The sequence below is a fragment of the Gouania willdenowi genome, chromosome 17, assembly GCF_900634775.1.
Source record: "Gouania willdenowi chromosome 17, fGouWil2.1, whole genome shotgun sequence".
Classification (NCBI taxonomy): Eukaryota; Metazoa; Chordata; class Actinopteri; order Blenniiformes; family Gobiesocidae; genus Gouania; species Gouania willdenowi.
Window position 1 is genome coordinate 13,517,373 of NC_041060.1, and position 25,585 is coordinate 13,542,957.

At 37.0% G+C, this 25,585-nt stretch overlaps 1 protein-coding gene across 3 annotated transcripts; it reads right to left on the reverse strand.

Moving 5' to 3' along the window:
• Positions 1–5,286: 5,286 nt before the first annotated feature.
• On the reverse strand, positions 5,287–20,173 carry fggy (FGGY carbohydrate kinase domain containing). 3 transcript variants are annotated; one of them, XM_028472531.1, is made up of 15 exons: positions 19,789–20,173; positions 18,173–18,284; positions 16,906–17,057; positions 15,502–15,590; positions 15,261–15,376; positions 14,901–15,029; positions 12,950–13,053; positions 11,619–11,726; positions 11,030–11,091; positions 10,741–10,900; positions 9,765–9,839; positions 9,539–9,659; positions 7,759–7,853; positions 6,497–6,558; positions 5,287–5,651 (listed from the first exon to the last, which is right to left on the reverse strand). In XM_028472531.1, the coding sequence occupies exons 1-15, from the start codon at positions 19,969–19,971 to the stop codon at positions 5,570–5,572; spliced, it is 1,650 nt and encodes a 549-aa protein (XP_028328332.1). In that variant the 5' UTR covers positions 19,972–20,173; the 3' UTR covers positions 5,287–5,569. The 3 variants fall into 3 exon arrangements, 2 of the variants coding, with proteins under 2 accessions (XP_028328332.1, XP_028328333.1); XR_003675942.1 differs by having other exon boundaries at positions 5,572–5,651; positions 9,568–9,659; XM_028472532.1 differs by lacking the exon at positions 18,173–18,284 and having other exon boundaries at positions 5,517–5,651; positions 19,789–19,917.
• Positions 20,174–25,585: the final 5,412 nt, after the last annotated feature.

Here is a 25,585-nt window from a genome sequence, read left to right on the forward strand (position 1 = left end):
ACGGTACCTGCTCGAGCCTGGAACTGGACCCAGATCACCACGTGACCAAATACTCCCAGTATAAATTTACCCTATAATGTACCCAGTAACCTTTTCCATTTCATACAATTAAAAGCGACTTTTCTAATTATTGACTGATTGAACATGTAGAATTACTTCAGTTTTGTCCTGTGCACCCCCTTTGCATTTTTGTCAAATTATGTGTACCCCCTCTTCATATCACATCCTCTCCATAATTTCATATGCTTTTTCACCTGAGGAACAGTGGGCCCTTCTAAACCTCTAACTGTCCCCAACATTGGTTCCCTAAGGCTTAATCTACAAATTCAAAACAATAAGTGTCATTAAAGTGGATTTTTTTTTTTTTTTTTTTTTTTGTAATCACCAATGCAACTTTTATGTAATTACTTCAATAGTAAATAAATGCAGCCTCCGATGTAAAATGTAGCTAATTATTGTCACCTCCTGTCAAAAGTGTGATAAAAAAAATGGTCTCTACAGCATAAAATAATCCTGTTTCCATAAATTACAAGAAAACATAGTGTTTTATTTATACTGTCCCTCCCTTCTAGTGAGTCTGCTTCTTTTTCTTTATTATCTCCTTAAAAATGGATTTCTCTCACCCCTTACAACTGTGTTGTAGAGACTAAAACCTTGTAATTGTGCAAAAACTGTGCATTCATGCTCAGCTAATCAACTAATGATCACAAACAACATTATTATTACAATATTAATATCCAAACAGTGGTTAAACCAAACATGGAAATGGATTTAATGCTGTCTTGCTTTCCAAATCTGAACTTGATTAAAAACCTTCGGTGCGTCAAGAGAAAAAAAAGTACTTTTTACTACAGTTATTAGTTCAAAGGTGACCTCTGAAATGACTTGTGGATTAAATTTAAAAAAAAAAAAAACAGATATTTATTGGGTCAAATACTTTTTAAATGAGGATATTTGTACTAACGTTACAGTCAAAAATAAAGTAGCACAAGCTCCATTTTAATCAGCCAATACTCACATCATCACAAAATTACCAATTCCTTTATTATTCCCAGGGGGAAATTGTTTTTGTTACAGCCGCTTAAGAAAAAAAATCAAAAATAAAAGAATACAAATACAAAAGAAAGAATAAACAATAAATAAGTGTATAATTAAGTAAAAGACTGTTAAAAATAAGGATCAGATACACACACATTACAGTAGTAAAAAATAAAGTAAGATTATTATTAATAATAATAATAATATACAAATTATATACAAATATGATACAGATATTTACAAAAATAATACAAAATGTACAAACAGATTTATTGACGATTACATTAAAACTTGGAAATAACTGAGTACATTTCACGACACTTCAGTGTGCCATGGATCAGAAGTTGGAAAAGATATGATACACTTTTCTTCTTCCAACTGTTGGAAAGTCAGGAAAAACACTTGCAAAAACCTTCAGATATTTAAGGTTGTGCATCTAAATGTCTTTTTTATTAGATTAAAAGTTATTCAAATGAATCCAAAACTTGGGTTTTAAGTGTATTGCAGTTGAGAATAGAGCCTAATTTGTCTGTAAGTTGTTTAATTAATAGTGTGTGTGTGTGTGTGTGTGTGTGTGTGTGTGTGTGTGTGTGTGTGTGTGTGCACAAATTCTCCTCAGAGCCCGCCTGTTGTTTGTTGTCCCTTTCCATCATTGCAGATAGCAAACAGGAGCTGGCATTGGCCCTGGGCTGTGGGGTCCAGATGAGCACAGTGACGCCAGTCAGCGCCTGCTGTGTGTGAGAGCAGATAGTGATGAGGTGGAGGATGGAGGGAAATTGTTTTTTTTTTTTTTTTGAGGAATTTCTTTTCAATGAAATTCAGCTGTCGTCCAGTTGCTGCGGCAAAAAGCTGGAACATTCTGCAGTCTGAAGCTTAAATATTCTTCTCACAACAGATTGTCATTATGGGACTCTTCAACCCAGCTGTGGAAAATGTAATAATGCTCATTTTTCCTGAGCAGAATTTATTTTATAGGCATATACTTGTTTTTGATGGAAACGTTATTGTCACTGTTAAATTTGGCCTTTCTTGAGGTCTCTGTGGAGGCACATTCATTAAAATTAGGCAACTTTTATTACAGTGGGGACCATTTAAATGTGATTGTCTGATCCAAGGACCACAGTATGAAAATTATTGTCAGCATTTAGAAAAATGACCAATCTGAGCATTAATACAGGGAAAAATAAGTGTTTAGTTTTTCTGTCATTTTGTGTATTTTTGTTGTTGTTTTGTGTGTTTTTATTGTCATTTTCTATATTTTTGTTACTTTTGCAGTCATCTTTACAGTCAGTTTGTGTGTGTTTTGTGTTTGTGTGTGTTTTCATTATCCTTAAGTGTATTTGTGTTGTCATTTTGTCATTCTTTTTTCTTCTTCTTCCGAGGAAATCCTACTTCCAATGCAGGAACAATCACTGAATTTTGTGTCCAGTCCCATCCCAGAATACCTCAGCTACAAAAACAGGCCCATAGTCCAAAAGGTGGTGCTACATCAAGCCTTTACATTTTGAAATTTTGAAAATCCACAACAAATCAACCAATATGCAACTTCCACCAAAATATAGCCCCAACACTGAAGACACTTTTGTACACTTCAAATTTGGCAACAACGTAAAACTTAACCAATCACCTCCCACAATGTTTGCTCAATGAACACCAAACTTGCTACGGTTTATCTTCAGACTGTCCTACACAAAAGATCCACACAGATTTTTTGATTTATCAGAAATTAAACCTACCCTGCGTGAAAATGTTTAACTGTACACGGGAATGTAAACATATATTGCAAATTCTTGCTTTTTCAATTTTCATTATTCAAAAATGACAAAATGATGAGTCACTAGCAATGTTGTTTGGAAAATATCAGAATTTTATCTTAAAAACTGAGTCATTTAAAAAAAAAAATAAAAAAAAAAAAAGTACAGCATTTTGAATTTTGCTCTGGTGAACAAATGGAGTCGACGCAAAAACTGCCATTTTTAAACATCAGTTTTTAACTTATGGAGCCAATATTAAATGATAAAAACAAATTAGCAACATATCCATGCTGTCTAGATGCAATCTGTGTTATGCTGGATTTTTTTGTATTAACAACTGAATTTCTGAAATCAGCCTTTAATCACTAACAGCAGCTTTCTTGCACACAGGTGACTGGTTTAGTCACTTAGTGAAGCTACAGGTGACATTTTTATGGGCAAAATAACTCAGTGACATAGATCAGTGGTTCCCCAACAGGGGTACGTGTACCCCTAGGGGTACTTGCACACATTGCAGGGGGTACTTGGAAACATTGGTGAATCTATTTCCAACATGCTGAGTCATTTTTAAGCCTATTTCCAACACTGTACATGATCATCCAACATCTTTTCCACACGTTGACAATAAACAGCATTAATGAAATAAACAACATTGTGGCCTTAATATCCTACTAAATTATTACTAACATGCTATGCACAATACTACAAACTGAGGCAACTATATTCTTTGATATACAATAATTGTAATGTACAAAATTGATGTTTAGTTTGCGTTAAATTTACAGGACTTAATGACTAATTATTACAGCTGTAGAGTTCTTATGAGCTGGAAGTTTAAAACATATCACCATTGTATCTTATTAATTCACGTAATGACATAGAACTGGGGTCTGCAACCTGCGGCTCTGGAGCCTCATGTGGCTCTTTTACAATGGCTCCCTATAGTTTTAAAAATGTATATTAAAATAATGAATTGTCATTTCTTACAGCGGGTATTGACAATTAATGATATTAACTTCAAATAAAATTACGATAAAACCCTTTGTTAACCTAAAAATAAATCATATTGTACAATAACTTTCCTTGCACCTGTGGCTAACCTTAACATTTAAATCCCTGGTAAAATAACTAAACTAACAAAAATGACTATTCTGGAAGAAAATAAAGATTTCATATGTGTGGGGAAAGTCTAATTTACCTGCCAACATGACGGCTTAATATGTGTGCTGAAATTAGCAACTAGCATGTGTTGACTAACATGATCATGTATGTCAAGTTATTTAACTCAAAAAAAAAAAATGTTTACATAACATTTGATATAATTCCAACTGTGCGTCTTCATTGAGAAGATCTTTTTTTGGCTCCAGAAGGGTTTTTAATCCAGGTGAGATTAAACAAAATGGCTCCTTTAAGAGTAAAGGTTGGAGACCGCTGACATAGAACAATGTCTCTTTTGCCAGAAAATGTGAGTTCAAGGCTCAACTGATGTAAAATGTCACATTTTTTTCCATCTTCCTACACACACTGTATATTGCACAGAATTGCCTGGCCCGGGCCATTGTGTGTGTGTATATATATATATTGTAAATCACTTTGTGTATTTGTAATAACATTTTGAGTATTTTTTCATTCATTTTGTGCATTTACTTTTAAGGGGCGTGACAAACTTAGGTCGAGGGCAGCATGTGGCCCATGTTAGGTGCAACTACGTTAGACTTCCTTGATTTCATTCATCACAGCGTAGAGCTCTAGTTGATATATCTATTGATACAGCTATGCAGGATGTGCACCGTACATCTTCACAGTATCCACAGACAAGCCCATGTCTGCTTTAGCAAAAATGACTTCAACACAACTCATGTTGTTTCATATGTTTATTTGAAATGTATTTAAAACTAACAGCACATTTAAAAATGATCATTAACCACATATTGATAACTGTTCATGCTCAAGAATCCGTGTATCATTTGTTTTTCATTATGTATCAAAAACATGAAAAACGGAAAAAACACTCATTATTTGATATTTGTTTCCAAAACCAAAATGAAAAAACGGAAAACGCCTTGTTTTTCAAATTCAAGCTATTTTGCTTCGATACAGAAAATGAAAAACAAACACCTTTATTCGTTTTCTCCATTACCGATTGGCCAAAGTATGTGACCCGGAAGTGAAACGTTACACATTCCGTGATATCTTTAGCTCTGCAACACTTAGGAGTCTCTAAATCCTCCGAAATGTCCGTGAGGAGGTTATGTGCCCAACACCAGCTAAAGCAAAAAGGACACGTTTCGGAAGCACAGTTGGAAGCTTGTCATGCCGAACTGACGTTAGCATAGCTGTTAGCATCGGAAGAGAGTACACTTCCGGGTCACGTACTTTGGCCAATCGGTAATGGAGAAAACGAATAATTCGTTTTCCGTTTTCTGTACCGAAGCAAAAGAGCTTGAATTTGGAAAAACAAGGCGTTTTCCATTTTTTCATTTTGGTTTTGGAAACAAATATCAACTGAGTATTTTTTTTTTTTTTTCGTTTTTCATGTTTTTGTTACAGAATGAAAAACGAATGATACACGGATTCTCAAGCTTCACCTTTAGATTTAAATGTGTGCAGCGTCAACACACAGAGGGTGGTTCAGTTTGACTATTATGGAAAATCATTGAACCCAGGGCAATCATATGGACACAAGCAGTATAAGGTCAACGAGTCTACTCTGGTTTAGGTGAGCATCACATTATCATCATTGTTACGTCACAGCTGGTTCCCAGCTCAGCCTCTCGTCATCGGTTGTTCATGAGGGCCTGGTACTCCCTCTGGTGGGAGCACAGTCGAAGGAACACTTTGTACTTTCTCTCATAGAAGCTGGAAAAATACACAGACACAGTGAGTGGTCGTGTGCACCAGTGGTTTTCAAAATGTTTTGAGCCAAGGTACAACTTTTTATTGAAGAAAAAAAAAAAATCCCAAGACACACAAACAACCAAAAATGTAAAAAAAAAAAACACTTTATAGCCTATATTAAGAATATACAGTCATTATTTACAAAGTGTCTTGAATAGGAAACAAATGAACACAAAGAAAAAAGTTTTTATGATCTGCCATATTTCGAAGAGTACAGAAAAAAATCTACTTAAGTAAACTTACTGTTACGTTGATTAATTTTTACTTTAAGTAAAAGTAAAGTTACTGGTGTAAAAATCTATGTTCTCAGAGTAAATGTTAACTGGGGGGGGGGGGGGGGGGTAAATTAAATAAAATTAATGTCAAGGATGTCAATTCGATGAGGTAAGTGCTTGTGTCAATACATCCAATGTGTCAGAGCATCCAATAAATCACCTCTGACAGCAATAAATGCATACAGTATGTTAAATGAAGTCTATAAAACATTCTAGGTGGAATGAGCCGAAGGAGGAAAAAAGTATCCTGACGCCACAGGGTGACGTGAGCGCCTACACATACAGTTTGACATTAATAATAATAATTGTAATTAAAAATCATACAATCATTGCGCAAAACTGCTGATCAATTAGCTATTATAAAAATAAATGCGTACACAATGCGTAAAGATGCACAGTGGCTCATCAGGCACTGCTGGAGGACGGGGCGCACAGGAGACTAGAGTCGGTGCCAGGCAGTATTAAATGGGGGGGAATTAAAAAAAACTTCGGGGGGCACAAAAACGTTCCATCACCCTTTTACTTTCTCACCTCTGTAGTTCATCATCAGGTTGAACAACTTTTCCCACTTTGGCCATTTTCTGCATTGCTTCCTAAAGGAACAAACATTGATGCTGTATATAAATGATGGGATGCACATTTGGTTTGTGAGCCACTGTGACCCAGTTAAAGCAGACTTGATGATCAATGCAGTGCACTAAGGTCTCTCAGTAAACCTTTAAAATCCAGTGACCGTGTGCAGCTCAGAGGATCAGACACTGTTGTATTTGTGGCTCTACTGTTGGCTGACAGGTGCAGCCTAGTCCAAGTAATAACATTATATTTTTAGTAGTTGTGGCTTAAAGCCTACTTGGAGCTCTGGTGCAGAGACAGATGATAACCTGACCCTAGTCAAGGATTTAATGCTCACTTTGTGACTCAAACACAAAGATACTTTGTGTTTTGGTTCTATCCTAAAGAAAAATAATATAGAGTTCATAATCATATGAATAACCTATTATACAGTCTTTTTTTAAACATATCTTCTATATTTTGGTTAAGTGCAGACCTTTATTACAAGCAATAACTTCATACACAAATTATCTCTCGCTCTAGGTAAGATGAAACATATTTCGAGAAACAGGTCCTTTTTCCTTTTTTTGTGCATATAAACAATAAAAAGTAATGGAAAAATAACAATAAATGGGGGAAAAAAGCTTTATTCTTCCCCAGATGATTCTTGTCTACATTTTATTTTCTATTTTCCTTCCTTTTCTTTAAAACTGTAAATGAAAAACAAAGTTCTAACTTTTAGATCCAGAGAGATCAAGCAGAAATTCATTGAAACTTAGGCTTTTTTATATATATACATTTTTAAACCAAATATAAATAATAATAATAATACAAAACCGTTCAGCATAACAAAAAATAAAATGCTAATCTATGATAATTTGTAAATAAATAAGTCTTATTTTGGGTTCCAGTGCAAATAAATTGTCTATCCAGTTATTCAGTATTTATTCATTCCTTTTATGTCCGATGAAATAAGGCCCAAGTACCAGTATATATTTTTAAAATCACATGGTAAGTTAATGTAAATCCTTCCAGTGTGTTCCAACACTGGGACCCCCCCCCCAAAAAAAAAAAATCTCTCCATCAGTTTCCTGAACCAAATCAAATCTGCTGATTGTTTTTTCAAATTAATTCTAAGAGCATATAGGTCGCCTTTCTTCATCTGATATTGTTAATTATACTAATTCAGGTGTGTCTGTGATTTAAGCAGTGTGTGTGTGTGTGTGTGTGTGTGTGTGTACCTGAATATTTTTATAGTCCTGTGAGGCACACGCCCCCAGCACTGCTGCTCCCACTAACACAGCCTCCATCTGGTCCGGTAACACAACAGGTAATCCTATAAATCACAACACAAACATAATAATGTATACAGTAAATAATAATATATCCAGTACCTTGAGAAACCACAATTGTATAATCTCATCTAACATGGACCAAATACATCCTTCACAATAAAATTAACCTTTTAAAGTCATTTTTATCAATTGAAGTACTGCTGCGTTCACATTGCAGCCAAATGTGGCCCAAATCTGTTTTTTGGGAGTCAAGTGACCAGATCTGATTATGTAAATGCAGTGTGAACACTAAAATCTGACCCAAATCTGATTTTTCTTTCATAATAGATCTAGGCCACTTTCATATGTGGTCCTGAATCAGATACAGATCAGATCTTTTTCAATGTGACCTCAGTGTGAACGGTCAAGGCGGATTTAATGCGCATTTGATACGTTGGCGTCATTAGTAAGAGCTGAGGAAAGAAGGCTGTGCGCTGTCCTCTGCTGACCATGAACCAGAGAGGGACAAGGACAGAATTGGGACACGCTAGAAGCATCCACTGTAGAATCAATCCTTTTTATGCACAAGAACATGGATTATCCTTTTATTTGATACATGGATTATGTAAATAGATCCACTGTCTCACATGCCCACACTGCGCACATGTCTGTGTTTGACGTGCGCTGATCTGTTCTGTGACATTAACAGTTGTCTGTTGATAAAAGCAGGCTTACCACTAAAGCAAGCGTAAATATTTCATTTGTATGAGGAAAATAATCAGTTTTAACTGTCGGTTTCAGGTCGGGCTCTGATATAAATACCTAATGTCTGTCGTACCTTGCTCTATTGGGTTTGGGTCAAAGCTTGAAGGTTCATATCATAAATAGTCTGTGTTTAAAGGGGCCATATGTAGAATTTGCAAGCAATTTCTGCCACCGCCAGGAGGCAATACGCCTTTGAGGCGTCTAGTCTGCCAGAATTTAAAAAGAAGAAGAAGAATTCTCCACTCTCAAGCTCTCAAGGCGTCAACGAGACAAATACAAATGTATAGTTATTTCAGAAGATGACATCTTCAAGTATTTCACCTCCAAGTGAACCAGTAAGTAACCCTGGTCCGAGCAGAGGCTGAGAAAAATGAGTTCACGCCCGAGATGGCCTAGTTCAGGGACAGCTCTGCTGCAAATAGGCTTATACTCAGCCAACCGGTGGAAAAAATGTAGCACAGGTTGGCCTGGTCGACAATATTTATTAATGTATACATAACTATGTAATCTAAAAAAAAAAAAAAATCACATACGACATGACAGCTAAGGACATGTTTCTTAACACTAGAATTATGATTTTAGGTAATTCAGACATATTTAAAAGTTGAAAATTCACAATAATTCTACATGTGGCCCCTGGAAATCAGCACCACAAAAAGCCTCTCTGCACCTGCTCATTCATTCTCCAGCTCCACTGCACAAAAACTTTGAGACAAACGCAACAATGCGCATGCGAGTCAGTTTGGAGCCACAAACCATCCACACTGGAGTCTGATACAGGTCACATTTAAATGGTAATGTGAACGCACAAACAAAAAATTGGATCTGAGCAAAATATTGGAAGTGAGCATTAAGGCTTGCAGTGTGAACGTAGCCTGTTATATCAACATGCAAAAAGGGCAAAATTCCTCTACTCCAAATCTGACTCAAGAATAAAAAGTGTTATCTTTTCTCCTTGTGTTCATCTAATGGTATTTTCTACCGGTTGCATTGGCCTGAATCTGTACAAACAGTGGGTTTTTGCTCAGGCCCCCACACAGGAAGAGAGTTCTGATATCATGTCCAGCTCCTTTCATGGCCTCCAGAATGTGAAGCGTCCCAAGCTGAAACCAGTGAAGAAAACACAAAGTGAATATAGAAAACAAGCGTGTGTGATTAGAGACTGAGCATGTTAGAGAGAGTTGTTGACATGACAACACGTGACTTACAGCCAGAGCTTGAATGGTGGCCAAATAGAGAAGAGCCAAGTCGTCTAAGGTCTGTGAGAGGGACAGTCCCACCACCTGCAAACCAGCAGTCGCTCACACATTAAGATGTGAAAAATATGCAATGCTTCATGTTGTGTATCACTGGTTTAAGAAGGAAACCAGTGAACATCAATTGCAAAACAAAAATTTGTTTTAAAAAACAGAGAGTATTGCAGAACTGCCTCTTTATCAATAATGTGTTTTCATTTGAAGCAACTATTTATTTATTGTTTGCCTCTTAAATAATACAAATTACTCGACATAAACCTGAGTTGAGACATCATCAACCTTCAAGACATGCTTATACTATGGATTAAATGTCTGACAAATAGGGTTGCAGAATTCTGGGAATTTTCTAGATTTTATTATAATCATTATATCCACGTATTCTAAAGCTCTTATTAAATAAATAGCCTCGACTCGAGTCCGGGCGGCCATCCTAGATAATGTCGTCACCAGCGCGTCAGCGCAACAGGACGAGCAAGCGCAGAACGACCGGAAAATAATTTAAAGTAGAATGAAACGCTTAGAAGATCGAGGAATTACTTCATTATTATTATGAACTTACTTATTTCATTCAGAATTAAAATCAGAATAAACCAGCCACTTAATTTGGATTTAAGTTTAATTCGTAATGGCCGTTTTCATACAGAATCAGGTGTTTACACGGTCAGTTTAAAGAAGATTTAATTTGTATTCTGAATTAAAGGGAATTAAAGCTCTCAAATAAACGTGGTCATTGTTAGAAAATTTTCATGGGAATTAATGTGATTTAATGGGCATTTACTAAATTAAAAGTTGGCCCTTAAGATTGATGATTAAGTTGGGAAAATACATTTTAGCATTAACATCTAGATTTCATTCAAGTACCCCATGAAAGGTTCTATTTTTGATTATTCATTATTATTATTGCGTTTACGTCTCAGTGAACCCTCACCATTCCCTTTAGAGTGGGATCAGCCAGTGGGGATCGGTTCCCGTGAAAGTCTGGCCACAAGTGTAGATTGGTCCCCAGCAGGTCAACAGGATGAGAATTAGCCATTAAACTCAAGTGGCTGTTGAGGTAAGTGTAGAAGTTCCCACAAGTAGAAGGAAATCTGAGTTGAGATATGAGACAAGATAGACACTTGACTGAGCACATCATCCCTATGTAGTTTTTCTAGAGAAGATCTCCAGCATCAGAGGAGAAAAAGCATCTTTTGGAAGTGATACATGTAGCTGCTAACCGCTGCAGCGCCACCTCCTGGAGCTGTGTGTACGCGGCGTGGCCTTTCACCATGTGGTCGATCTAAGGTTGGAGAAAAACATGGCGTATTCGTTTTTTGTGACGTGTGTGACCGATTGTCAAAATAACAATTCATCATGTGAATGTTTGTGAGGCTGAAAGTTCTGACAGTTAATATCTACTGTATGAGAGGCACAATGTCAAACAAACAACTATAGAAGCACAGAGATGTATGACACTGTAGCTCAAGTCCGGTCCTCGAGAGCCTCTATCCTGCATGTCTGCCTGTTTCAACACACCTGGACTTAATAACTGTGTCATGCGGTAAAGGAGCTCTCAAGGAACGGACATCTGCATTCCAGTTTGTAAAATAACAAGAGACTGAGACGGATTGTAGGTTTAAACGTGAATCCTAAACAGTAGGGCTGGGCGATATGGACCAAAACCCCTGATCTGCTTCCCTAGGGAATCACAACGGTTTGGTGGAATCTCTGAATCTTCCATTTTCCATAATGTCATATGTGCACATTCTCTAAATATACATTATTTTACAGATATTCAGCATCACACAGAGTTGGAGGGAGACTGACCAGCCTTCCTGTAGCACTCTGCCCTCCCTCGTTGAGCCACATGCCAGGCACCATGGCAGAGAGGCAGGGTCCCCACACCCCTGGCACAAAGACAGGCTGCTCACTGATCTGATTTACACACAAGCAAAATGTCAAATACATCATTTTAGTGAGTCAACTCATTTAAATACTAAAAATCATCAGTTATTTAAATGTATGTAAAAGTGAATTTCTGAAAAATAAAAACTATTTGGTAGTTCTAAGAGTTTTAATGTTAAAGTTTTTTCTCAGTCACCATTACAATTTTATATCAGTATTATCCACCTTTACTGCACCTGCTAAATGAGCTATCCCTTTCATAAAGACTGTTTTAGCAACCATATATGGACAATAAACCAATAGGAGCACTGCATTATGGCACGTTCATACCAAACGCGTTCAAAGCATCAACAGCATGAGGTTTACATAAACGATATATGGTGGACGCACTACTAGGGAGCGTCAGAGGTCCCGCGCCTCCTGTGCGGCGTGTTTTGAAGCTTTTCGCGTGGTGGATGCTTTTGACTTGAGGCGGGCGCATCCAACACGGCCGACGCAGGAGTTGGGATTGTTGAACTTTTGGGGCATATCGCGGCACATCGGCCAATCAGGAGCGTTCCCTAACCGTGACGTATTCAGTATAATGAGAACTAAACGGAGGTGGAGACAGATGGACAGGCACTCTTCTGCTGGTATAGAACGCCTGTAGTTGGTGTAGGACACAGGAGAGACGGAAGTAGCACTGAAAGCGACTTTTGTCCGAGCGCAGCTCTGGTGAATCCAGAAACGGCGCCGAGGCGCAAATAAAGCCAAGCCACTCTCTCAATAATGTAGAGCCGATGAATGGGAGTCAGAGGCAGCGTGTTAGGCAAGAAACTCCAAATTTTATTCTCTGTTCACCCACACTTCTCTATAGCCCTCTAACATCACAGTGCACACACTGAGTCACACCAAAATACATCCGACCGGAAACACCGCCTTCTCAACACAATGTTCCCCACCACTTCACAGTCATTGGGTGAACTAGGAACGTAACTGATCGCCTGATTGTATGAACACCACCGGCAACAGAGAAGCCCCTCCCCTCGACGCACGTCCCGAGCATCTTCAACGCTGGTGACAAGCGTCTGTATTCGTATTCAATGAGCACAAGCATCCAACTACGCACCATTTTGATGCCCAAAACGCATTTGGTGTGAACATACCAATAGTCATTAAGAGAAACTCACAGAAATCCAAGCAATTGTAAAATCTTATCATTGTTTACTCCCTAAACTAACAAGCCATATACAACTAAACTGTAAAGCACAGACCGCCATGTGACAGGTGGACGTCCCACAGATCATGGCCATGCGTGAGCTGATTGGCTGATTCTCACAGGGCAACTGAAAGCCTTTCACATCAGCACCAATCACACCTGAAAACAAACCAACAAATAATTGGTTTGGATCCCAAATAAATCAAGTGAGCTTTTGCATAGTGGTTAGTACTCTACCTCACAACAACAAGACCTGGGCTGTGTTCGAAACGGCACAGTCCATACTACACACTACAAACTCAGAGTATATACTGTCTACTATATACTATAAGTATGGTTAGGATAATGACCGTTCCCACTGAAGTATATTTTGAAGTTTCCCAAAATCCATTTCGAACCTACAATGAAAAAACCTAAATATCTGTTTTGATTCGCCACGAGAAAGTTCTAAAAACATTTTAAGCGAGAAAGTGACCAAGTAGAATATCAACATGTGGTCATTTAATCTGTAAAACTCACAAAAGCACATTTCATGCAGACATTTCTGAGATTTTCGGATTTCCAGTTAACTTCAAAACAAGAGCCTTATTTACAATAGCGTTAAAAACTAACGGAAGACAAGAGGAGATGCTTTTGTTTTGAAAAGGGAATGTTTGACTTTTAGCTTGAAGCCGGTCCCAGGACCATTTAACGTTCTGCTCGCAATGCATCATGGGACGGTTGAGTATGACTAGTGTGCCCACCGTGCATACTTAGGAAATCAAATCAAACTTTATTTAAAGAGCGCTTTTCATATATAAAATGTAATTCAAAGTGCTTTACATCATAAAAGCAAATGTACCCATACAGTATACTCAATCCTTCCATACTATGTAATGTGAACGCACTACATACTCATTTTGACATCAGACTTAGTATTAGTAGTACATTAGTATGTGCGATTTCGAACACAGTCCTTGTATCTGTGTAGAATTTGCATGTTCTCAAAGGGCTTTCACATTGCAATTTCAACAGTTTACATCTCTTTTTCAAGTAAATGATCTTTGATTTATTGATCAATGCGGCCTACAATATAAAATTATCTGATAAAAAATGTTTGTGTCTAGCAGCTTTAACATAATCTGTTTTTTTTTTTTTTTAAACATCAAATAAATACTAGAAAAAAACTGAAAACAGGCAATCTTTCTGGAAATAACAAACATGACTTGCAGCTTTAAACCAATTACAGTATTTCTGTAACCTTTGTTTAAAATTTTGTAATAACGTCAATTCATTTTTTTTAAAAAAAAACTTTATTTGTCCTCGGGGGACAATTGAAAGGCACATAAAGCAGTAAATTAGTAGCCGCAGAAGACAACAGAAGAGTAACCAAAGTGTAAAATGGTAAATTATAGTTTTTTTAAGTCTGTAAGTTAAGGAAGTAAAATAAGGTCATGCTAAAAATTCAAGAGAATAAATATTACATTATGAGGTGTGTAAATTGGCAGTGAAGTTAAGCAGAGTTACACAGTGAATGGATAACGTGAGGGAGGCAGAAAAGCAGAGGCAAGAGATAAATAACAGCTAGAAATGTGTCTGCCAAGCTGTTTTGAGGTGGAGGTCAGAGGTTAGTCCATATCTCTGTGACATGGAAAAAAAACATATAGTGACGAGTGTTTTAACCTCTGACTGTGACTGGCAGAGGTCGCAGCCTCGGGATAGAGGTCAAAGTTCACAGGCCGTGTAACTATCACAGCAAAACCAGATGGTGAGGATTACTGCGCTAACCTAATTTTTGCCTCAACGTCTTCTGATTCAGAGAAACAAAGATATCTTAATGTTGTAAAGCAAGGTTAAACGCATTAAAACGAGGCTTTTGTTGACGTTTTCAGAATATAAATGAAAATGGATTTTCGCACAGGAAGCGGTGAAAGTGTCTTTTCTACACAAAATGCATCACTGTTGATCAAGTCAAAAGAAAATGCTAATCTTTGATTTATTAATAATGTGTAATAAGAGAGTGGTACCTAAACCTCCAGCATGAGCGTCGATTAGAGAAGCACCAACTGCAGTTCCTGGATCCAGATCCAAATCTGTCGCTGCCTCCTGAGAGAGGCCGCAGCCCACAGGACTTCCTGGAGCACAGGTCTCATTTCCTGAAGAACATAAAGTCCAAAAAGAAAAACAAAGAGTGAAATGAGTGTTGAATCCACAGTCAAAAATAACGTAAATACAGGAGAATATGAAACAAAGTAGAGGTTGATTTATGGTAATAATGAACAAGAGCACTCAAAATTAGGTAAAACATAAGTCTGTAAAACAAACTTTTTTAAGCATTGAAACAAACCAAATATAATAAAATACTTTAGTGATCCAGTCTTTCTGACCTATTTTAGAGAAATTATTTTCTAGAAGGTCCTCCAGTCCGATAGAGGTCCAAAAACTGGGATCCCATCCTTCTGGAGGACTGTACGTCCATTTACACACCAGCGTGCACAAGGACCTGGAACATTTAAGAATAGTGATTAATGACTTATGGAATGGTTCATAAACCAAAATAAGCAAAAACATTATTTTTACAGTATGATCTCCAAGTCACAAAATCATTTCACCACTTGAGGTGTTCACCTTGTTAAAGAGCCTGTTGCCTTCCAAGATAGAAAGTCTGGAAGGTCCAAGAAATGAGCAGCTTTGTTCCAACACGTTTCCTTCAGATTCTGATGAAGAGGAAACAAAGAGAAGTGAGGCAAATAAAACCCTGATTATCTCTAAAAGCCTTTTGATAATTAATAGAGATAAATATGTCCATCACTACGCACTGCACACACTGTACTGTTCCCTAATTATTCCATACTGCATTGAAATATGGGGTAATAATTATAAAACCTCTTTACCAAGGAGGGCAACTCTATCATATCAGGGCCCACAAAAATATGATTGTATCTGATCCGAGGGCCACATTATCAACATTCATGTCAGCATTCAAAATAATGACCAATCTGAGCATTAATACAGGAAAGAAAAGAGTTTTGTCTTTGTCTGTGGTTTTGTCAGTTTTGTAGTCATTCCGTGTGTTTATGTTGTAATTTTGTGTATTTTTCTGTCATTTTCTGCATTTTTATTGTCGGATTAGTGGGTTTTTGCGGTTACTTTCTGTATTTTTGTTGTTGTTTTCTGTATTTTCCTGTCATTTTGTGCAATTTTGTTGACAGATCCTCCATCTTTGGAGCTATTCTGTAATATGTTGTTGCTTTTGTAGTCATTTTGTTTGTTTAGGTGGTGATTGTGTCTGTCTTTGTTGTCATTTTGCGTATTTTTGGAATTCTTTGTGTTTGTGTGTACTTTTGTGGTCAATTTGTGTGCTTCGGGAGTTATATTGTGTATTAGGTCGGGCTTTATATTCCTTCCAAATTCTTGAAATGCAATTTCTGGGGATCTGCTCTATCCAATCACTTTTTTTATTTACAAAAAAGAGCAGTGTGTGTTACACATAAGACTGCATATCTCAAACACACTATTTCTCTATACCTTCAATACAATGGATTAAAAATGCATGATTTTGTTCAATTTTACACTGTACCGTTTGCTTTCCAAGCATTCCACAAAACATTACAAAATGATTCAAACAAAGAGAGTTGGAACACGTCAAAACCGTCACCGCTTTAAATCTCTGTTTAAACAAAGTTACTGGTCACAATACTGAGTGAGGTCTAACTATGTTTGTGTATTCTGGTTAAGCTGTGTTAATGTTGTCCATCCCACTCCATTTCAGGCTTTTATGTTTTATTTTTGTATCTGGTTTCATTAACCAGATACAGATACACAGAATGTATATATTTTTTGTGCTTGTTATCATCGATTGGCTAGTCGAACAATTCCAGATGTTTTTTTTAGTGTTTTCTCCCTAAATAAAACACTATTAAAACAAAACAAACAAGCCTGTGTTAAATGACATGGGTTAACTAATAAATAAAATGCATCAGAGCGTCCTTGGTGGTCGCGTAATGACCTCACTGACCTCTAACCTCTCACCTCTTTGAGCCAGAGCAACTTGGGGGGCTGCATTTCAGGCGACATCACCCCTCCCACACTGCTCAGCACCCTGTGGCCCGAGTCTGTTATACGAGCGGCTTGTTCAGCAGCTCGGTGGTCCATCCACATCACCACGTTCCTCTGTGTGTCACCTAGAGAAGCCAACAGGAACAGTCCAACGTCACAGACATATGGAAAGAATTTCCTCCTAACACTACAATAATGTCTACAAGTCATTACTTACATTATAAATACAAATGAAAACATTTTTAGAATAAAGAAACTATTTTTTTAACAAAATATTTATCATTTAAAGAGATTAAAGAGAGTACACCCCCTGTTGTAAACTGGGGGTGTACTCTCTTTAATTATTATCCCCATAAATTACTTCAACTCCAGCCTCTGTTCAGTGTATGACCCTGACCTTTGACCTCACGAGGCAGAGGCGGGGCTTCAGACGTCAATAAAGTATCACATTACATTACACAAAAGCAATTTGTACAACCAAAGCTCAACGATCCTTGACCATCATTAAAGATTTTTTTTAACAAAATGGGCAACGAACAACAGCAAAAACAGAGATTTGAGTTACACTTAAAATAAAAAAAACACATTCATAAGAGCAAAATTTGAAGAGTTATTAAACCTCAAAACCCCTTTTTTTCCTGCTAAAAACAAATGTATTCGTGTATGAAGTTCAGCTGTTTAAAAAACATTTGCATGGAGTGAAAAACGCTGTGATCATGTCAAAGACGAGAAGAGTGAAAGACGCTTGAAAGATGTTGTCTCTGTGATGCTCATCAGTTTGGGGATCCAACTTAAAGTTTTGAGAAGATCTGAGGCACTCAGAGGGACTGTTGGTAAAAAGCCTTTATTCATTATATATAAAAAAAAACCATGCCATCATGTTTCAGCCTAATATGCCTTCATTAGGGTACGAGAACTTCCGAGTGCCTCAGATCTTCTCCAAAACTTAAAGTTCTGCTGTTGATTGATTCTTGTCCAACTCTTGACATTTTAAACAATCACAGTATTTCAATTTATTGTATTTTGTTTTGAAAATGTACGAGTGACTGCCTGAAATCCGGCTATTACATTAGAAGTTTGCTATTGGCTGAGAATGGTGATATGATGTTTTGGTGGTTTGTTACATCACTAACTACCACTGTTAGCCCCGCCCCTCCTGTAAAAATTAATTAAATTAAACCTAAGAGTTTAGTTACTCTTCAAGGTAGAAAAAGATGTATAAAATTAATTGATCACTAACCCTCTTTAGTGACTGGCACTGGCTGAAAGTTTTGGTCCAAAACCACAAGAGAGCAGGTGGCATCAAAGCCAACCCCTCGCACCCGGCTCCGCTCCACACCATGAGTAACTTTCTAGGATAAAAAGAATAATATACACTCAGAGACACTCTTTTTGGGGGGATTATCTGCACGTAAACAACTCTGTTAACACATTGTATGAGAAAGTGTGTGTATACGCTAGCGTGACTTGTAGTTTATCAACCACTTCTGATGCACTGATGTAGTCTACAGAAGCAGATTTGGGCCAAATTTGATGGAGAATTTTTTTTGGGGACAAATCAAGAACAAAGTTGAAATATAACGTTGAGATTAAAGTAAAAAAGACAAGATTAACATCATAATTTCCACAATGAGCTCAAAATACAATATCGGAAGTGGAAGGTCTGCTAATAAAGTCAAATCTACGGAAGCTGACGAGGGCCAATTTGCCATGTGACAACAAACAGCAGATCGTGGCTGTCTACAAAATGCTGTGTATCGATGAATGTGTTAAACTATACTTCAAAGTTGGGTTTAATAACAAATATATAGATTCTCTCTCTTTTAGCTCATAAACACAGCGTTGTAATCTCTTTAAGGACTTTGAAGAAATATTGCAAACAGTCAAGTTTGGAAGAGGAGCTACGGAAACAGATTAGGGCCAGTTTTGATGATGACTGTTGTTGTATATGGTGAATTGGCCCCAGTCTGTTTCCGTGGATTTCACTTTTTATGAGCAAACCTTCGACTAATATCACGATATTGTATTTTGAGTTTATTTTCTAAATTTCATATTTAATCTCGTCTTTTTGACTTTAATCACAGTATATTTCAACTTTATTTACGAAAGTTTAACTTTAATCTTGACTTTATTCTTGATTTGCCTTAAATTATTCTCTCCATCAAAATTGGCCCTAATCCTCTTCCATATGGTTTAGAGCAGGGGTTCTCAACTGGTCTCACCCTTTTGCCATGGTCATTCATTCGCAATCCACTTTTTTTTTTTTTTTTTTTTTAATTCAACCAACCAAACTTAGTTTTTAAAAACTAGCTGTTGAAAACGCACATATAATCTATATGTTTTTCCTGTGCAACATGCATTTCACAACATGCCTGTCAAAAGAAAAGTTTCTTTCAAAATAAGAGACAAGTCCAACATGAGAGACATTAAGTATTTATTTATTTTTGACCAACTGCCCACGACCCACCCTGTATGTACAGGTCTGCGACTCACTTTTGGGTCCCGACCCACCAGTTGAGAATCGTTGGTCTGAAGAAACTCATGCATGAACACAATTTAGCATTTTTTTTTTTTTTTTTTTTTTAATTTGTGTCCTTGTGTTGTGTTTCATACTGTTGTACCTCTTAGATAGGAGTAAGTAGTTTGTATTTTTTAATAACAGATAACTTATAAAAAAAATTTTTTATAAAAAAGATAGTGTTTGTTAAATGACGTACTTTTCAATTTAAAAAAAAAAAAAAAAAATTTTCATAAATAAAGCCAAAAAGGCATCTAGAATGATATTAAATTGTTTAAAAGTAGATTATAAATGAATTATTAACACTTTCTAAAGTCTTCACTGTGAAGCTGTCCTACCTTTAACACTGTACAACACCTTTCCCAGATCTGAGTGGAGGACTGGACATAGTGGTCAGACTCTGGCTCCCAGATGCTGATGGGCTCCTCCGCAGTGCTCTTGAGCAAACCTTCTCTGGTCACGAGTGCAGCTCTAACACTGGCTGTGCCCACGTCCACACCGACGTAGAAGAGCTCAGCCATGAAGATGACAAACAAGCCCACACGATGCAAGAAAGCCGAACAACGGAGACTACACAACACCGTAATCTACGGTGGTTTAGATTAATATGTAAATATTTAAACTGATTAATTATTTATACAACAGTAGTCTCACCAATGTTAAAATATTCAGTTATTCTTTAAGGTTTGTAAAGAAGCACACATGAACTTTGAGACCGAGGAATTCTACGGTAAGCAAGAGCGGCCAAAAAGGAGCGAGTCGATGTTGCCATGTTGGAAAAACCACCGGTGTTTCTATGCAGGAAAATGCCTACGAAAATAAAATAAAATACTGTTCATTAACTTATACTTGGGAAAATCCTTTTATAATAATTAAAGGGGTATATTTATCTTTAATTTTTATTTTTTAATAAGGCTATTGAGTTGAAAAAGTCCTACCCAGAGTAAGTAGATCAATTCTTCCAGATTTAAAGTCAAATAAAAGCAGGGTTATTTTTACAAGAAAAATCTGCTATCGTATTGTATTGTGTGTGGTGTCAAACTGTGGAACGGCCTGAGGGATGAACACAAGCAATCCAAAGATTTTCATATATTTAAATCAATGTACAAACAATCTGTGTCCTCAAAGTATAGAGCTGAGGAAGAGCGAATGGATTTAACATGGTTTATTGTCATCAGAGGTTTTGTAGAAGTATGCATATATATATATATATAATATTGATAGATGTATGTAATGATAAAAATGTCAGTAACATACGTTTACAAAAGTGAATGAAAAATGGAGGTGGGAGATAAGTGCTATTTTTATTTATGTTTATCTTCAGTATTTATGTTATTGCATATCATGTATATTAGACATGTAGACTACGAATGGAAAAATGCATGTACACAAACTACAAAAGCTTTTCTGTTTGTATTAATCTGCTCGAAATAAATAAATAAATACAAATATTGTGAACTCAGTGCATTGTCCCCTAAGTTTGTTTGAAGCTGTCCTGTGATATGATGTGGTAAAATCTGTGTCATAAGGCATTTAAAGAGTCAACAAAGATTATTTTAAATTTGCAGCTTTTTCTAACATCAATAGTCATGCGTTTCTTTTAGAGGATTTTAGTCAAATAGATGTTGTCTTTTTTACTTGTTTTTTTCTTCTTAGACTAGAGGAGATAAAAAGCAGTCTAAGTGATAAGATGCTGTTTGTGATTATTATCTTTAGAACAGAAATGCTCAGTGAAGACGAGGTGCAGTTAAACACCAGGCGGCAGCAGGACAGGAAGAAACAGATGGTCTTTAACAAACACTGCACAGACACTGTTTGAAATCTCATCTGTCTCTCTCATTGCCCGCAGTATCTCAGTAACTGTCTCTATCTAAAGCAAACTAAAGTAATCAAAACTTCCCTCTGCTTATACATCCACACATGTCAACACATGCACATATAGCTTCTCCCTGTGTTTTTCTCTCATGAATGGGAGGGAGTGTTTCCACTGATCTTGGTTGATTCCTTTAACTCTGTAAGCCGACAACAAAAGCAAAGCCTGTTGGGAAGCAGGTCAGACAAGCTCCTGATTAGAAAACTGTGCTGTGGAAACAACTGGCCCAGGCAGGGAGGGAGCTGTTATCTGAAGGAAGGCGACCCTTTAGGACCAGCAAAGGGGAAAAGCTGAGGGAGAAACAGGAAGCACAGCCAGGGCACAGTGGCACTATGGAAAGTCCTCACACAGGTGTTCAATGAAAAAGGCTTTGAGGCTGATTCTTTATTGGAATATAAGAGGGAAAAATAAGACAGAAGAACTGTTTAAGATCCACAGAGACAATCTGACATCACAAAAAGTGTTGACCCCTGCTTCACTGGTGTCCATAAGCTGTCTGTGGCTGTTAACTTATTTATAGTTGGCTTTAGGAAAGTATGTTAAATAATACAGTGAGGGGAGGCCAAGCAGACTGGACTGAAGCTGTACAGAGACTGATTGGCCTTTAGCTCTAATGTTCTGAATTATAAACATAATGCATATAATAATCATATGTACAGTGTGTATATATATAATATAAATACAAGTCAAATATGTCCTGTTTTCATCAATATACCATAAATTAAAAAAAAGAAAATAAATATATCAACATGTTTTCTTACATGCAATAGAATTTTACATCTTTTGTCTTGATCTTCTTCTGCAAAAAAAGTCAAAGATTGAAAGAGAGTGAGAAGTAAGTACGGAATAACAAAGTGTCTACACGCATAAAACCCAAAGGAAATACACAAATGAAAGCAGAGAAAGCTTGAGTAATGTATTATATATATAGTTCTCCCCACACAGTTCACACATCATTATTAAACCCCACTGTGGGGTGTGTGTCAGCAGGTAGAGATAAATACAAGGAAGGGCGTTTCAGGGACTGGCTCTGACTTGGCTAATTGTCCGCAGCTGTAGCAAGGTGGCTGATTACCCTTCTGTTCGATATTCCAGTGAGTGACTGGAACCAAAGCAGGTATACATAGGCCAGACTGCACAGAAGGACATCAGACAAGGCCTTTTGTTATTACATTACTTTATGGACTCCTTTTTGATACACAATTGCACATTTACGTTTGACGTGGGCGTAGTCAATAAAACTGGTACCTAAAGATTCTCTGGCTTGACAGAACCTTGACTTGAGCAACAGTCCTATAAGAACCTAAAACTAACTCACTCTAAACACAGCTAGCATTTACTGTGGCACTGCAATATGGGATAACAGCACAATTTTAATCAAAGAACTAAACCTTTATCAGAAGGTTCCCTAACAACTATTCAGTTATGTTGCCAAGAGACAATGGAGTCAATGACGCAATGCAATGACCCCGTGGGGACAAAGTGGTGTGCAGTCAAGAACATCAATGTAATCAATTGATTAGCTTCCAACAGTAAAGATGTGCCTTTCTTTACATGATGTCAAAGCTCCATAGACATTACTGAAACGATGTTAAGTATTGAATTTATTGAGTGTAAATATGCAACATCAGCCATCAGATAATGACTATTCCCCCAATATATTCCCCTTTTCTGCCAAAGCAGTCCTTAACCAATAATGCAAATATAGCAGCAAAACAGTTGGGAAAAAATAGTCAAACTCATCTTGTTCAGAGGCCATAAAATATCTAATTAGATCCCATGGGAAAACAATCACATTATTACAGGTACTAACACCACTACGGAAAAACTGAATGAAATTATTACTATTAAATATGAGAAACTAACTAATACACTATAAATATCTGCTTTTAGGGAATGGAACTTTATGTAATTTTCTTTTTTTTTTTTTTAAACCAGACCTGATCAATAATAAACAGATGCACAAGCTGTTAACTATTGATCTATTAATCAATAAGGATTGAGAGGAAAAAGGTCAATAGGTAAAATATCAATTTAAAAATATAATAAAAATAATGTCCTAAAGGATATTCTAGATTTCATTTGTATTATGCAGCAAATGTGTGGATTATGCCATTAGGAAATGTAGTATATTGTAATATGTTGTAGAATATTTATAGAAATGTGGGTGTCACAGCAATAAATGCCAAAAGGGTCAAAATTAGGATCAAAGTTAGATGTGTAAAAATTATTATTATTATTCCTACTAGTGCAGTGCCCGTAGGAAGTATGAATTGCTATAGAAAAGTGGGAGGGTAAGTAGCTTTTTAATGGATGGCCAAATGAGGTGTTTGAAGATGGGACGTCATCACTGTGGAGGTAAGACTGATGACATCATCACTGTGGAGGTACGACTGATGACATCATCACAGGTAGGACCAATGCTCCAATGTTCTAACTGATGGCATCATCACTGGAGAGGTAGGACTGATGACATCATCACTGAGTCCGTTGACTCAGGGGGTGAGGCGTGAGGGTGGAGTGCCCAAACAAATCCGACGTTGCACACCCTTGAACCAAGCAGCAGCCATGTTGGAACTCTCAGGTCAGTCTGATCCTGATCCGCAGAGATATTTGAGGAACACACACACACACACACACACACACACACACACACACACACACACACACACACACACACACACACACACACACACACACACACACACACACACACACACACACACACACACACACACACACACACACGCAGACGCAGACAGACAGACACAGACAGACAGAGATTCCTTGCTTTTATAGAGAGATAATTAGTATTATTACATTAAATAATGAATTGCAGTGGATAAAGTACTCAAGTTGAATAGATAGATATTGAATAGCAGAAAAGTGTATATCAAAGCAGAATGTTATGAAATCAAGCTGCTGTTGGACAATGTGATGGCAGTTAAAATGAAAGTCGTTCAGTCCTGCACCTTAATGGGAAAACCCACCACCTCAACACTGTCCTACAGACCCACCACATGTTGTGCTTTTATCACAAGTTTGTTGATCCTGTTGGTTTCACGAGTCTGACACCAAATTAGTCTACACGAGAAAAACATCTTCCTCTGACTCCTCCTGTAAAGGCCATCCTATCCGTGTTGTTCCCCAGTCAGTTTATTATTGGTGTGAACCCTAAAGTACTTGTGAGTTCCTGTATTCCTTGGTTTTCTGCTTCTTCTTCTTCTCTAGTGTTTTTGATGGAACTACCCTTTTGTACCTGCTTTATTCTGTAGGTATTGAGGACCAGCTGGTGCCGTTTTCTAGCATCCAACACACAAACTTGAAGGACAAAATGTTCACACTTTGTCTGAGTTTTCCCTCTCAATAATAACTGTGCTGTAGAGGTAAGAAGACATTTGATATAATTTAACTGTGTATCATTATATGCCCTTCGCGTGTTCATAATAGATCGATCAAAACAAAGTTTGAAAAAAATGTTTATTGATTAGTAGATAATGTGTAGCATAGGATAATTATATAGAAAAGTCTGAGGTGTTTTTTCAACCGAAGAATGAATGACACTTGGTTTTCATTTACTACTACTGTCTGTCCATTGCTGCCAATGATGACTTCCTTTGTATCAGATCTGTACAGTGACCTGTTTTCATTCAGGTGACCTCAGCTTCCCAGGGGGGTGGATTTATGTTTCTCAATTCTTTTGATTGTATCTATACACCCCGCTACCCTGAAATACAGGAACAAACAGGTCTGAAAATGGATGGATGTATCTATACACTGATTCCTATTTGACCTGGAAATACAGAAACTTTCTTGACGGATTAAAATTCTCAAAATGGCTGTCTGACTATATTTCCCCATCATAGGTTTCCTCGATAAGTATCTATATTTCATTGAATACTTAAATCTTTTTTCTAAAATAGCATTGCTAGAGTTGTTGACAAGTAAGGTGTTTTTTTTTTTTTTTTAGATTTTATGTATTGAAGGTTTTGATTGTAGGTATTTGGTTTAGTTATGCACACCTTCATAGATTACTAATGCCTATTTATTTAAACATTGAGGTGTTTTATTTATTATTATTTGTCTATTAAAGTTAAACTTAGTTAAAGTAATAACTCATACTAATAATCTAAAAATGAGCGGGTAAATTAATATTCAAAAACACTACGTAATCCCAGAATTCATTGCGCCACTCTGTGCATTACCTAATCCCAGAAAGCAACGCGGGAAGGCGGGCATGTCAGTACACAAACCCCGCCCAT

What these genes read in the sequence shown, in the direction of transcription:
- fggy (XM_028472531.1), bottom strand. Translation starts at nt 19,971, where the DNA reads ATGGCTGAGCTCTTCTACGTCGGTGTGGACGTGGGCACAGCCAGTGTT. An exon ending in CGCTCATGCTGGAGGTTTAG is followed by an intron (nt 13,054 to 14,900) that starts GTACCACTCTCT and finishes GTTTGTTTTCAG; the next exon opens with GTGTGATTGGTGCTGATGTG. An exon ending in AGGACTATAAAAATATTCAG is followed by an intron (nt 6,559 to 7,758) that starts GTACACACACAC and finishes TTGTTCCTTTAG; the next exon opens with GAAGCAATGCAGAAAATGGC.